Genomic DNA, 16,077 nt, shown 5'->3' with positions numbered 1-16,077 from the left:
TATTTATTTAGAGGAGATACTGCAGCATCAGTTTCAGGGCCCCACAATAAAGCAAATATCATCATACACTGAGCCACACAAACTCTGGCTTCCCAGTATGTGTCACATAGTTGTTTTCAGTCTATTAGATGTGCAATAGTTATATATAGTCCATATATTAGTTATTTATAGTCTGTTGGATGTGCAATAGCATTCTTTTTTTAAAAAGTGTAAATACCTTAATTTAAAAATACATTCTTGCTAAAAAAATAATGTCAACCATTGTCTGACAACACAGAGTTGCCACAAGCCTTCCATTTATTTAAAAAAAAAAAGCAGTTATCTGAGAAGCGCAGTAAAGTGAGATACGCCTGGATTTCTTGCTGGGCATTTCTCCAGGTCCAAGTCATTAGTAACTTAGTGATTTCTTTGCTAAATAAAACCCAAAGCAGGCATGGTGCGACTTCCTCCCTGGGGAGCCAGTGGCTAAGCTCCACGCTCCCAGTGCAGGGGCCTTGGGTTCGATCCCTGTTCAGGGAACTAGATCCCACATGCCACAACTTAAAAGAGTTCTCAGGCCACAACTAAAGGTCCCACACGCTGCAACTGAAAAAAGATCCTGCATTCCACAACTAAGACCCAGAGCAGCCAAATAAACAAGTAAGTATTGGAAGAAAAAACACCAGGCCTGGTAACAGGACAGCATAGAGAAGAGGTCTGACCAGCGGCAGTCAGGGGCTTCAGCGGGGTGTGGGAGGACGAGGCGAGCTGGACAGAATGAGCCTTGTCACGCAGGGTCTCCAGGGTCAGGCCGAGGCCCTGAGGCCCGAGCATCACCATGGGCCACCGTCCGGGGGACGATGAGCCAGGGTTCCGACGGGTGACTCCAGCAGCCATCATGGCCCTTGTGGCTCAACCCCAAGGGGTACCCAACATGCAGAGGGTGCCCTGAGAGGGGACCAGGGGTCTGTTTTAGCACCACTGGCATACACGGTGGGCAACTGGTAGCCCTTCAGGATTTAAGAATTAACCTTTCCTGTTTCCATTAAACAGGGAAGTTAAATTAGATCAACTTCTGCTATAACCTTTAGGCCAAAAGTTCAAAAGGGCTTTCTTCTCCAAAATCTGGTTCAAATTCTAGCTCCTGGCAGCTCTAATCCTCACTCTGCTCTCAGGTCTTATAACTTATGGCAACACACCCTCAAGAGTCAACAGGGCTGACTGACAAATACAGGAATACCAGGTGCAATACCCAAAATTAAAAAGCTGAAATACCCCCAAACGATCAGGCTGCCAGTGCTTCTGTAAATGCCACAGGAATCACCAAATCTCTTAATTCCAAAATTACACATGTCAAAAAATACCCAGTTCTCCCAGGAACAAAATGATCCTTTGTTTCCCTCAGCTAGAGTTGATTAAAAAAAAAAAAAAGCCAACAGGAATATATTAAAATGAACATAAACATATTCTCAAACTTATTTTTCTGCTGCAGAGAAACAGAAACATCTGAATCTAATTTCTTCATTAAATCAACCCATGGGAAGGCCAAGCCAGCCCAGCTGAGACCAAGGTCTTTACCCTTGCAAGAATGTGGGCCCTGAACCAGTTGTATCTGTATTGCCTACTCACTCAGAAATTGGTGGAGGGGGGCAGCAATCTCTGCTTTAAGAAGCCAACCCCGCCTCCCGGGTGATTCCCATGGACGTCTGAATTCGAAAAGTTTTTGCTTAAACTCCAGAAACAACAACAAAGCAGACATACCTGGCTCCGAAGATGTCCTTCTTGGCGAGATCGATTCCAGAAACCACTTTCACTCTGAGGATCCGGGACTCTCCCTGTTGGAGAGGGGGAAAATAGATTAAAAAACAGACATTTGAGCCATCATTTTCTTACCCAATACACAAAGTTAATGATTCCTCTTCAGTCTAGTGGTGGGATCTGGAACAAAGCAATGGGCGATCCTTCCTTAGACTAAATTCCAAAGGTAATATTTCTGCTCTGACATCCTACAACCCTTAGAATATACTGCAAAGATTGAATAAGCAAGTGGATGTCCTACAACCCTTGACATTTAGAGCAACCAAGTTAATTAAGCACAAGTTTAATTCAAACTAGGTCATGCAGATCAATTATTTTTGCCATTCATAGGAAATATTTCCCAGCTGTAGCAGGAACACAGCTGCACACCACTGAGATGAATGCCCAAGTGCAACAAGATACTATAAATTTCATAAATAATTCCTCCTTTGAAGTTAATGTACATGTGTGTGAGGGCTGAGAGAGGAATTTCACATGGTAAAAATCTCTTTGCAAAATTACAGTTTCAAAACGTTAGTGCTGGCAAGCAAAAATAATGTCTGGTGCCAGTAAAAAGAAAGAAAAAGCATCATCCTAAATGGAAATGACCGTAAACCATCTCAGAAGCCATTCATTCATTCATCCGCCTGCTTATTCATTCACTCCAATGTTCTCTAAGCAGCTCCGAGGCAGTGGGCATTGAGCTTGGACTTGAATATGCTGATGGTCTATTGAGAGGGAGGAGCAAAGTGACAGCGCAGGGCCACGCAGTGGGGCCATGCAGTGGTGCCATGCAGTGGTGCCATGCAGTGGTGCCATGCAGAGAGGAGCTCCAGTCTGTGGCTAAGACATTCAGGACAGATGAGATGGCTTATGAGGAGGGGAAGACAGAAACCCAGGGTAACTCCCAGGTTTCCAGTTTCGGTCACTGAGTCCTAACGTAAATCAAAACAGAGGATTCAGCTGAATTTCAGGTGCCATATGAAACAAACAGGTTGGGGTGGGGGGAAGATGACTGAACAGATAAACAGGAGAGACACCTAATCTTGGCTAGATACTTGGGAGTTTTCAGTGTAGAGCTGGTAGGGAGAGCTCAAGATGTGTGAGAAGTTATCCAAGAAGAGTGAGAATGAAAAATAGCTCGGGATGGAGCCCTTGGGGACCCAAGTGCAGAGGGGCAAGAGAGAGGTAATACGAAATTTGTCTACCCTATGTGTTTAGAGAAGACATAGGTGAGGGAAAGAAACCCTTGAGTGATCTGTAGGTTCTGTCATGTCAAAGGAGATGAAGGCAGGGTGAAATAAAATAAGGGAAAAGGGTGCTGAACCCTTGTCCACTGGCCGCTCAGATCAAGCACACACACACGCAATAGAACACATGTTTGAGAACCTTTACCCCTCCGACCGTCCACTCCAAACACAAAGCCGCTCACATGCAAACACAACAAGGGACACAAACGTGTGCGTTTCTTATTCCCTTTCCAAGGAGGCCTGCATTCACGTCTCACAGGATTGAATGTTCGCCAGCCTTCATGAAAGGATTCAGTCAGGTCAGAGATAACTAAAACAGGGCCATAGTACCGGGTCTACTAAAGCTCCCAAGGTTACACTGCCTTCTCTTGGTCCTTGAAGCAGGTGCTGAGCACGCTTCCCTTTCTCTTACACACTCAGCTCACCACCAATCATCAGGGATTGGATTCCTTCTTAGCACGTTCTCGAGGCTAAGGCTTTCCATTTCTCACAGCAAGCTGTACCTGTAGCCATCATTTGACAGGTCCTCTGGCCAGCTCAGATGGTAAAGAATCTGCCTGCAATGCGGGAGACCCAGGTCTGATCCTTGGGTTGGGAAGATCTGCTGAAGAAGCGAATGGCTACCCACTCCAGTATTCTTGGGGCTTTGCTGGTGGCTCAGACAGTAAATAAAGAATCTGCCTGGAATGTGGAAGACCTGGGTTCAATTTCTGGGTTTGGAAGGTCTCCTAGAGGAGAGCATGGTAACCCACTTCAGTATTCCTGCCTAGAGAATTCCATAGACAGAAGAGCGTGATGGGTTACAGTCCATGGGGTTACAAAAAGTTGCACAGGACTGAGCAACTTTCACTTTCTGGCCTACTTAGTTCAAGCAATGCCACAGTTTAAGTATTTTTTACACCTGGATCAAAATTTGGCAACACACCTGTGGAAGAGTTTATGACCCACTTACTAATGCCTATGGGCTTCCCAGGTGGCTCAGTGGTAAAAAACCTGCCTGCCAATACATGAGACGTGGGTTCAATCCCTGGGTCAGGAAGATCCCCTGGAGAAGGAAATGGTAACCCACGCCAGTATTCTTGCCTGGAAAATCCCATGCAGAGAGGAGCCTAGCGCGCTACACTCCATGGGCCCGCAGAGAGTCGTACATGACCAAGCATCCATGCACACAGTAGTACCCAGAGCGCACCAACTGAGAACCACAGGTTACAGTGAAATCCTCGTTTGTCAGGCAAAGAGGTTAAGACCTTACTTGGGGGAATAAGCAACCATTCAGAAGAAGAAATGAGGACAAGGAGATGAACGTATTTTTTCTATCACCTTGCCTCCTCCATTCCAACTCTGCCATCCTCCGCCAGTAACAGATCCTGCAAATCAGCAATTCTCCCCAACACCACTGGGCAGAGGGGGGAGGTCGGCTGGAACCCCCAGAGGACGGATACCACTGAAGGAGACTGCCACACCTCCAGGCCGGTCCTGCATGCTGGCTGAAGCAGGTGTGTGATGCAGCAGCAGGAGGGTGAAAGGACCTGTGAGAAGCAGGGAGGAGGAGGAGGAAGGGTCTGCAAAGCAGTAACTCCTTCCAAAGACCAACTCAGAGCAGCTCACCTAGTTATGCACTTGTGGCCGGTGTGGGGGCAATAAAGAAGGGACAGCGTGACGGAAACCAAGATACAGTCACAGGCACAGAGGGGAAGACAAGGGTTCTGGTTAGAATCCCCTGTTGCACAGCCTGTGGGGTTTTGGGGAATCCTGGACAGAGTCCTGGACTTTCCACCAACTCCACAGGGGGCTCAATGGAACCCTGACTGGTTCGAAGAAATCAGATAAGCCCTGCTAACGGCAGTGCCCTTGGGTTTAACATTGGCTGGATGTTCTTACATTGGACAGACCTGCTCTGCAAAAACATACATTTTAAAAATCAGAGAACATTTCTACGAATAAATGAATAAAAATAAGTTTAAGTTAAGGGATACTTAGAATTTTTATGAAAACTGATGTATTCATTCAGTAAGCATGAACAACTGTTCTAAGATTTAGGGATACAGCCATGAAGACAGACAGAACCTCTACTCCACTCTGCCCACCTTTTAGTGTTGAGAGTGTGTTCAACCACATGGGGAAACAAATCCAGAGGATCTGAACACATTAAACTCTGTACACACACCAATTCAGTGAACAGATTCTCACCTAGGAGTCAATCCTAAGAAAATAAGCACAGATATGTGTACCAAAATCATGAAAGACTAGATAAAGGGTCATTAAAGCATTTGTGTAAAAACCACAAAAGTAGACATTTAAATATTCATGGCAATCCCATGCAGTGGGCAGTTTCAGAGAAGGCAATGGCACCCCACCCCAGTACCCTTGCCTGGAGAATCCCATGGACGGAGGAGCCTGGTAGGCTACAGTCCGTGGGGTCGTGAAGAGTTGGACACAACTGAGCAACTTCACTTCTACTTTTCCCTTTCATGCATTGGAAAAGGAAATGGCAACTCACTCCAGTGTTCTTGCCTGGAGAATCCCAGGGACGGCGGAGCCTGATGGGCTGCTGTCTATGGGGTCGCACAGAGTCGGACACGACTGACGTGACTTAGCAGCAACAGGGTTATAGTTCTGTCATTAAAAATGTGTGCACTGTGTCAAGATCTTCCTTCACCCCACAAGTATGTATTAAGCAGCCACAGCGGGCCCGACTCACTACCTTGGGATACAGATGGGAGCAAAATGAAGCTCCCCCCACTTAAAGGAACCCACAGTCTAGCGAACAGAGAGATGGGGTACAAGCAACTCCAAACCAACAAGCCAGATGCTTTCTGCTGGTGGTGACTGCTCTGATGACAACAGCACAGTTAAAAAGGGAGATCTGACTGGTAGCTGGAGAGGTGACAGCTGCGCTGAAAGCTGAAGATGACAGCAGGTGATGGGCTGTGGGGCGTTCAGGCAGAGATGCTGGCAGGTCCCATAGCTTCAGAGGACAAGTCCAAGGTGGGGGGGTGGGCACAGCCAGCACAGCAGGTGGGGTCTGAGTGCCGCGGGGCCAGCCTCTGGGGGGGAGGGGCATAACTGCAACCATCTTTGGAAAGTTTCAAGGAGGACAGTGACAACATTTGACTTCAGTTTTTAAAAGACCCCTTCAGTTGCTGGGGGACAGTCACTTCAGGGGACCAAGAACAGCAGCAGGGAGACCAATTATAAGGAGATCTGGAAAGAGAGGGTGTGGTTTCATATACGGTGGAGATGGAAAGGGGACCAGATTTTGCCCACAAAATTAGGTTCAAAATAAACCGTTTTTTTCTTTTTTTTTAAAGAACGTTTCAAAACGGTTTATACGATTGAGTTAGAGACCAGCACGCTGTTGAACAGGCTGCTTCCCCTTTCCACTACGACTGGCAAGTAGACTACATTTCCCAGCACACCTTGCAGTTAGGTGTGGTCATGCGACTAAGTTCTGGCCAATGAGACGTGGGCAGAAATGACGGCTGCATTTTCCAGACAAGGTCCGTAAGACCCTCCCACTCGCCCACCTCCAATCTCGTCCCTCTTCCCCTGCCCAGCGGAGAAAATTCTGAAGGCCAAGAAGGGGGCAACCCTCCTGCCTCACTCTGCCCCTTCCACCTTCACCTACTGACCCTTCGCAGACAATGAAGTGCAAACAGACTTGCATACCTTATTCACACTAAAAGCTGCAGGCTGCTTTAGCAGTTAGCCTGCCCTCACAATACAGTCTCATTTTAAAATAAATATCAACTATATATACAGGCACACACAAAGCCCTAGAAAGGGTGATGGTAAGAATGATTATCTCTGGATAATGGATAACTTCTTTTTGCTTATTTGCATTTTTTTCCTTTTGAGACATTAAATATTTTTGTTTGGAAACTACATTTTTGTAGAAACTTCAGAAAATACATAAGGGGGAAAAACAGAAAATTTAAAATCACAGGTGTGGGAATACAGGCTTCCAATTTCTGAAATGAAGAAACCTTTTGTCCCAAGAAAACACAGCTACATGTTGTATTTTAGCCAACTCGCAAAGGCATAGAGGTGTCTACTTGGAGGACATGAAAAGAGTTCTCATGTAATATGGAGTCAACAGCTGGGAGATAAAAGGGGAGAGGGCCTTTATTGAGCGCTTCCTATTTACAAGCTGCTGTTGCAGGAAATTTCACTTTGCCCTGAAGTTTAGGAGCAGGAGAGCAGGAAAGAGAATGCTACTCTAAAAAAATAGTTTTTTACACAAGGGTTTCAGATATTCAGTAAAACCTTCTTATCTTTGCTTCCTCTCAATAACAAGGTTGCACATAGATAAGCAGCCATCGTCACTCTGCAAGGAAACACATGACCAGGTATATGACTCATTTATCAGATGCGGCAGGCCCCATGCCGAGCAACTACACTCTCTGAAGCATTTTATTACTTTCATAAAATCTATGCATGACATTTTAGTCCCTGGTTATGACTCCCCAGAATCAAATATTTAACTAAGGTGGATTACGACAATGAAAATATTATCTGGAGATGGATTGTACGAGGCAGAGAAGAAGTGAGGCCAGATAACCCAGGCTCTCCCATGACTTTGAGGGTTCCTCCCAATCTATTAATCAACTGTCCTGCATCGTTATTTGGTAACAAGGATGATTCTCTGCACTTGACGTGTATTTCTCCTTACCATTTAGTTTTCTAATTCTTCATGGAGACATTAAACAAGATAAGGCGCTCAAACCATAAAATGGATGGTATTCTGAAGGCTCATTTTGTAAGTCAGTCATTTACAATTCAGTTCAGTCGCTCAGTCGTGTCCAACTCTTTGTGACCCCATGGACCACAGCATGCCAGGCCTCCCTGTCCATCACCAACTCCCAGAGTTTACCCAAACTTATGTCCATTGAGTCAGTGATGCCATCCAACCATCTGTCGTCCCCTTCTCCTCCTGCCCTCAATCTTTCCCAGCATCAGGGTCTTTTCAAATGAGTCAGCTCTTCGCATCAGGTGGCCAAAGTACTGGAGTTTCAGCTTCAGCATCAGTCCTTCCAATGAACACTCAGGACTGATCTCCTTTAGGACGGACTGGTTGGATCTCCTTGCAGTCCAAGGGACTCTCAAGAGTCTTCTCCAAAACCACAATTCAAAAGTATCAATTCTTCAGGGCTCAGCTTTCTTTATAGTCCAACTCTCACATTCATACACCACTACTGGGAAAACCATAGCTTTGACTAGATGGACCTTTGTTGGCAAAGTAATGTCTCTGCTTTTTAATATGCTGTCTAGGTTGGTCATAACTTTCCTTCCAAGGAGTAAGCGTCTTTTAATTTCATGGCTACAGTCACCATCTGCAGTTTTGGAGCCCCAAAAAATAAAGTCAGCCACTGTTTCAACTGTATCCCCATCTATTTACCATGAACAACTCAGTAGCCTGCTCATATAAACTGCGTAAATGGTGACCAGATTCCCATGCCCACCCACAAAACCTTTTAAATACATCATCTATCAAAGTGGTTCCTTTGGTAAAAATAAATCTCAAGTCCAACTCAACACAAGACACTAGAATTGAACTTTTCTCCTATGACTCTGCCTTGAGAAGGTGAACTTTTATACTTTATTTCCTATTATATTTTATTCCCAATTCTTAACAATGGCAAAGGATTCCCACCCCAAAAAGGTGGCATCTGGGTTGGCAAACAGTGGTCTTACTCCACAGGGATCCACTGTGACCCCACGTATCATACACACCAGCTGTCCATGTGGACAAGGAAGTCTGGCGCCAGGGACTTACCTCTTGATTGTTCTCTCCTAAATTAATTTATGTCTTTACCTTCCAAATTCTATAGTATATTTGCAGTTCTAGTTATTATCTAGTTATTATTAACACTTGCAGTAAACACTCTAGATTAAAAGAGATAATTGATAATTTTGTACCTAAATTAATTTATGTCTTTACCTTCCATATTCTACGATATATTTATAGTTCTAGTTATTATCTAGTTATTATTAACACTTGCAGTAAACACTCTAGACTAAAAGAGATAATTGATCATTTTGTACCACTCAGGTATCTAAGTTATATATAGATCAACTAACTTTAGTTGCCTTAAAAAATAAAACGACATATGCGAAGTGTCCACATAGTGCCGGATATCCAGGAGATACTGTTAATCTCGCCATTTCCACCAGGCTCCTGCCCCAACTAGGAGACAAGATCCTATTCCATACATTTTTAAAAATCTCCTACACCAGCCCATCACCCCACATTCTCATCATCTCCAACTCTTGTTATGTCCTGTCCTCTTTACCTCCTCTCTGCCCTTTCTACCCCGATTCCTGTCCCCTAAACCTATTACTCTATTCACTCTCTTGAGGGGTTCCCTGATCTCACAAGGTTGGTAACTTTTATCTCTCTCCCTGTGCATTCTCCACTTTGACCTAATGACACACTCAACAACAAAAAAACGTGTTGAGTGATTCATCTTCAAGGCATTCTGCTAGCAGAACCGGGGGAGCACAAAACTCAGCAAGACAATCTTCTCTGCTGCTCGGGGCCTAGCAGTCAACTGTGGAGCTTAGACACACACGCATGCCTGAAATACACCTAGAATACAGGGCGGACACAGAGGCGAAAGATACCTGTGATGAGAACAAAGACAGAGGACGGAAAACGGGAGCAGCTCAACACCAAGACTACACGTCCAGCTCAAGCTCACATGATAATGATGACAGCAAACGCCCCGACCCACAAGACTGTTCACCAGTGTCAGCCAGACACCTAACATATGAAACAAGCAGAAGTCCCAAGGATATCAGTTGTGGAAAAAGCTGCAGAAACATCGGATTCTGCACAATCTGAATTTCTCAACTTCTACTAGATTACAGCCATTCTTCTACCCAACAAATAGGAAGAAGTAAAAAGGACGGCGCTCCAGAGCAGCATCAATTTGAACGCACAGGTGACTGACTTTCAGAAACTATGTTGTGTGGCTTTAAAATAGGTCCACAAATTCTTGAAATTCCTTGAAGAGGGAGGGCTTCATTTCTCTCCCTGGCCAGGGGTTGGACTTAGCCATGTCTTTCTAACAAGACTATGGGGGGAGGTAACAGTGTGTAACTTTGTGTCAAAAAAAGCACTGTGGCTCACTCTCTCTCTCACATCATTCATTGGGGGGAAACCAGACACTGCCATGTGGTGAGAACACTCAGGAAGCCTGGTGAGAGGAGAGGTCCCTGGAGAGAGGAAGGAGGCCTCCTGCCGACAGCCATGTGAATGAACCTTCTTAGAAGGGGGTCCTCCAGCCCCAGTTAAGCCCTGTGATGACAGCCCTCCTGGCTGACATCATGACTGCAACCTCATGACAGATCTTATATGCCAGCAAGGCATGAGTCAGAGGCACCCGGCTAAGCCATTTTTCATCTCTTGATGCACAGAAACTATGAGCTAATAATGCTTATTGTTTTAAGATGCTAAATTTGGGGATAATCAGTTACATAGCAATAATAGAGAATTAACAAGCATGGAGAATCCCACACAACAATGGGCGTCTAATTTATCCCCTTGCTGAACAGATTTTCCAGTGCTTTGGGACAATGTCTCAATACAAGAAAAAGAAGTAAAGGCTACTGCCATAAGTCATAAATCACTGTTGCCTTTTTTTTTTCTTGTTAGACACTCATATTCTCAACCAAACCTCATGGCTGCACTGTCTAATACGGCTGCCACTAGGCATAAAAAGCTACTTTAAATGTAATTAAAATCAGTTAGAATTTAGTTTCTTGGCAACACTAGCCACATTTTAAGTGCTCAACAGTCCCATATGCCTAGTGGCTACTGTACTGGACAATACAGAGAACATTTCCATCCTCACAGAAAGTTCTACTGGACGGTGCTGCTCTAAGGGCACCAGGGCAGGGCAAGAAGGGAGCAGCATTTGAACAAAGTCCTGTGACGGGGAAGATAGGAAAGGAGGAGGGAGGGAGGAAGGGGCCGCTATTCTTACCCCAACTACAACTTAGAACACAGCAGAAGAGTTAAACTGTGGAACGCAGCTATCCAGAAATGAGAGAGGCATTATGGTCATCACACATTCCAAGGTCAGGATCTCTTTTGAAAGATGAAAGACCAGCATGCAAATTACATGCTTATCAATTAAGAGCTGTGAAGACTAATAAAGCAAATACCATGGAGTATAGCATGGTCTTCCTGCATTGAGACATTAAAAAAATCGTTATACATGTAGAGGAATAGCAGCGATGGTGATTTCACAGCCAGTGTGATGAAGATCTGGGAGTTTTAGCTGATGAGGCCAGAATCATAGCAAGGTTGCAAGTCTTGCAAAATATTCACAGAAAAAACATTTGGGAGGCAAGAAAAGAGGTAGAATTTCAACAGGGGTTCTTGGTCCCTTTAAGGGAATTATGGACACCCTGGAAAACAGAGACAAAAGGCTGGTGGGGACTGAAAACAGTTGGTGGAGTCGGGGTGGCCGACCACCTTAGAGGGAGCCAGACCATGTCCCATGGATGCCCTTTAAGAGAAGGAGATGGCAAGACCGTGGGAGGAAAGTCTGGAAACAGTTACATTTGGGCAGACTGGCTGCAACCATATCACCTGCTCCGGAAAAGCAACGTTGTCTCAGGAGACAAACTGCACCAGAATCGCATTTGAGCACGCATACAATTGCTGTCACTTCTTCAAGCCAGTTCTGCATGGCTTGACAGACGCAGGTCTGTCTCGTACTCTCCTTTCCATCCCTCTCACCAAACAGTTTTGACTATTATGCCCTTAAAAGTGCTGGCATTACATTTTTTCATTCAGTGACAGCACTGGATGTCTGACTTCTGGCATTCCCAGTGGTCACCCCAAGTTCCTTTACAGTCACCACTATTCCACATCATTTCACCTGGAAAATCCATCCCTGAAGAAGAGATGAGGGAGCAGGTGGCCTCAGGGGTCAGTGCTAGGCTGACGAGTCAGCAGCAGCGGGTGGCAGCCCAGGTCAGGGACAAGCCTGGTGACATGTGCATTTCCATGGGCCTCGTAGCTGGCATGACTCAAATGCATGCCTCAGCAAGAAGGCAAATCTGTGGATAGGTTTTTACACTGGTTCTCAGTTAGAAATGTTAAATCCTCAAATGCCAAGAATCCACAGTAATTCAGTGATGATGAGGGGGAGGCGAGGAGGGTGCCCATGAACAGCATCCATGGGATGAAGGTGCTGGCCAGAGTCCCACTTAAAGGACGCAGTCACTCTCCTCCACTAATTAAAAATTCTCTTTTTACCAGAAAGACTTGGTAAAACTCCATGTAAAAGGTCTTCAAAGAATCCAGTTATCAATGGTCTTTTTGTTCCAAACTTAATCATAAGACAGGAAACATTTTTAAATTCCTTCCAGATTGCTAAGACAAGAATTATCTTGTGTTTCTAGTTCTAAAAATAATAATAAACAATTGCACTTTGTTGAAAGCCAAAACTCATAGCTCCAAATCTAAAATTATATATATATATGTATATATACACACATAATATACATATTTGTATCAAAAAAAAAAAAAAAGAAGGCTGAGTGCCGAAGAATTGATGCTTTTGAACTGTGGTGTTAGAGGAGACTCTTAAGAGTCCTTTGGACTGCAGGGAAATCAAACCAGTCAATCCTAAAGGAAATCAACCCTGAATATTCACTGGAAGGACTGGTGCTGAAGCTGCAATACTTTGGCTACCTGATGCGAAGAACTGACTCATTGGAAAAGACCCTGATGCTGGGAAAGATTGAAGGAAGGAGAAGGGGACAACCAAAGATGAGATGGTTAGATGGCATCACAAACTCAATGGAGTGAGTTTGAGCAAGCTCCAGGAGACGGTAAAGGACAGGGAAGCCTGGCGTGCTGCAGTCCATGGGGTCTCAGAGAGTCGGACATGACTGAGCAACTAAACAACAACAATATACATATTTTTAAAATAATTCTATATACTTTTTTTGGCTGCACCACATGGCTTACAATATCTTAGCTCCCCAATCAGATATTGAACTTGCCACCTTGGCAGTGAGAGCATGCAGTCCTAACCCGTGGACCACCAAGGAATTCCCTAAAGTTCTCTATTTTTCATGGTAGTCATACCTGACCTCTCACAATAAAGTCTGGATTTCTCCACGGAGTGTGTAGCTTGGCCAGGAGGAACTGGCAGAAGATTTGGGTTTCGGGAGGCGGAGACTCCCAAGAGTCCCCAAGAAGACAATCTCCAGGTGAAACCCGTGGCCCCAGATCTGACCCTCACCAAGTATGATGGGAAGCGGGACTCATATCAGAGAGCCCAAGAGCTCCCAGCGACTTGACGAGGGCACACAGGAGCAAAGCTGATTTTAAAAACTCCAGTGTTGTCTGTTAGATTTTATTGTGAGAAAATAGCCTGTTGCGTGCATTTGAAGACACGGGGCTGGTATCTTGACTCTAATCTGCATCTGTTCAACTTGCTTTGCCATTGTTCAGTTGCTAAGTCATGTCCGACTCTTTGAGACCCCATGGGCTGCAGCATGCCAGGCTTTCCTGTCCTTCACTAGATCCAGGAGTTTGCTCAAACTCACGTCCGTTGAGTCAGTGATGCCATCCAGCCATCTCATCCCCTGTTGCCCCCCTTCTCCTCCTGCCCTTGGTCTTTCCCAGCATCAGGGTCTTCTCCAGTGAGTCAGCTCTTCACATCAGGTGGCCAAAGCAATGGAGCTTCAGCATCAGTCCTTCCAATGAATATTCGGAGTTGGTTTCCTCTAGCATGGACTGGTTTGATCTCCTTTCTTCTCCAGCACCACAGTTCAAAAGCATCAGTTCTTGCCTACAATTAGTCAAGTGACCTCAGAGAGTAATGAGTGTGACCTCAGAACAAGGGCTTAGCTTGAAGATCCCAACACGAGTGGTGCTCATCTCTGCAGCAGGGTGACTGCCACTACCTCTCAACTACTCAAGCTCCAGGACAGGCCTTCAAAGAGCAGCCCCAAACAGAAACCCCTCCGGGCTTCAATTTCCTGCGCTCCAGATGGCCCATCCCCACTTCCCTCCCCAGGCTGCCCTGACCACACACAACTCAGGTTTCCCCTCCACGGCAGGCGACCAAATGCCAGCTCTGACTCACGGAGACGGCACCCGAATCACTGCCATTGGAACCATGGATGTTCCTAATCTCCTTGGCCACATATTTGCAGATAATTTCTTGGTTTGGCCCTATGAAGACTTTATTCGCCACCAGATGAATCCTCACAAGGTAACTATTCCTAGAGAAGCCTGAAGAGTTTAATTAAAATAACTGTCCACTCTTGGGCTACAATCAGAAGCCTTCTTGTGCTAACACTTCCTGACTACATGGAGTCAGCCTGTCTGTGTTGGAAAACAACTAGGAGACCCAGAGTCCCGAAACAGAGGAATGGAGGTGGCAACGAGGACATCGGGCTCTGCAAACTGGTTCCCCCAAGTGTCCATCCCACCATGAGAAACTGAGAGAAACTGCTGGTCACTTCAGAAATTACAGAATCAGAGACGGGCAAAGTTCCCGGTGTTGAAAGAAGTTATGACTCACATGATAAATTATACAGACTGGGCTGACGGCAGTTCCTCCCTCCGCCAACACCACCAGTTTGCTGCTATTTTTGCTTGGATCTCCTCCTTGCTCGTCTTTAGGTGTTGGGTTAAATATCACATTTTCTGAACATGTCCTTCCAGGGCTCCAAGACTCGGTAAGTCACCCTGACAAGAAGTTCCCATAGGACCTACGTTTCTCCTCTCACCGTTCTTGGTTGCTGGCTTTTTACAATTAGGATCACGGCCAATGCCAGGGAAGATTGGAGGCAAAAGGAGAAGGGGGCAGCAAGGGGTGAGATGGTTAGATAGCATCACTGACTCAATGGACATGGATGTGAGTCAACTCCAGAAGATAGTGGAGGACAGAGGAGCCTGGTGGGCACAGTCCATGAGGTCACAAAGAGTCGGATATGGCTGAGCAACTGAACAACATCATGGCCAAGGATGACGCTCTGGGAGAGCAGAGGCTAGACAGATCTTGGGAAGTGACAAGAAGAATGGTCCTCAGGCAGCCGCCCAAGGCCAGAGAGACACGAGCCACCCTCTCCCCTTGCTCAGGACTCTCCTCCTGGACTCTAGCGAAGAGCTGGGGACCCCCCGTATTTCCAGGGGGAATGAATCAGTGATATTTATCTGAAGTTCTACAGTCAATCACTAAATATTTTCTGGACATTTAGAAAAGAACAATCTCCAGTGAAGGTTTGCTAAGCATATAAGACACATGCACGCTTATTCCCTTTTCTGAGAAGGTAAAAAGTTCAAGGGCACGCTGCACACTAGTGGACATGGACCCTGGCCAGCCTTAAACCAGAACACTCTGCATTCTTCTAGACAAGATGATGACGGGAAGGTGAACTGATGCTAAAGTAAGGGTGGGGCTGAGGTGCATCCTGCTGCTAACTCCTATCCAGAGCCTAATCACTGGAAAAGTCCAGGGGGCCCCCAGGGCTTATGTCAGGGGGCTCTTATGATTAGCTCCATTCTGGGCCACATCGTGAGCCAGGAAAATTTGGAGGAGGTTACTGACAGCATGCTAATCCAATTTGCAGCTGATATACACAGCCAGATGAAAGGTCAGAAGATAGGATCAGAATCCAAAAGATTTCATCAGAATGGGTGATGAGGCCAAAGCTCAAAGGATGGAGTTTTATGGCGGTGAGCGCTGTGTGTGCTTAGCTGTCTAAGCCAATGCAGAGCGCAGCGTGGAAGAAACAGGATGGCCGAGCGTCACAAGTGCAGGCGGTGGGGGGCAGGGGGGGTCCTGGGGGTTTTATTTTGTCTTCAGCACAGTATGACTCACCTCTGTGACAGTGTAAACCAAGTCCTGAGTAGGGAATGTCTGCACACTGTGCCCTGGGTCAGCGTTATGTGCAAACCCAAGAGGCATGACTTGGGAGGGAGGTGGTTGATTAGTTTCTTTTTTAAGTAAATAGGATAAAATCTACGTGCTACAACACTGAACAACCATAAGAATGAGGATACACTCTATGTACA

The 16,077-nt window shown here is 45.7% G+C and overlaps 1 protein-coding gene across 9 annotated transcripts in view; it reads right to left on the bottom strand.

Annotated features, from left to right (window-relative positions):
* NEDD4L (NEDD4 like E3 ubiquitin protein ligase) overlaps positions 1-16,077 on the bottom strand; it is a 429,120-nt gene that overhangs the window by 244,015 nt on the left and 169,028 nt on the right. For all 9 annotated transcript variants that reach the window (XM_081562954.1, XM_081562953.1, XM_081562950.1 and 6 more), the window contains one exon: positions 1,741-1,814. In XM_081562954.1, the coding sequence (XP_081419080.1) occupies positions 1,741-1,814 (74 nt within the window). The remainder of the gene's footprint in view (positions 1-1,740; positions 1,815-16,077) is intronic.

The sequence above is a fragment of the Giraffa tippelskirchi genome, chromosome 14 (assembly GCF_054371585.1).
Source record: "Giraffa tippelskirchi isolate mGirTip1 chromosome 14, T2T-mGirTip1v1.2.pri, whole genome shotgun sequence".
Taxonomy (NCBI): Eukaryota; Metazoa; Chordata; class Mammalia; order Artiodactyla; family Giraffidae; genus Giraffa; species Giraffa tippelskirchi.
Note: the sequence above shows the minus strand (reverse complement) of the source record. Positions and strands in the feature narration are given on the sequence as shown.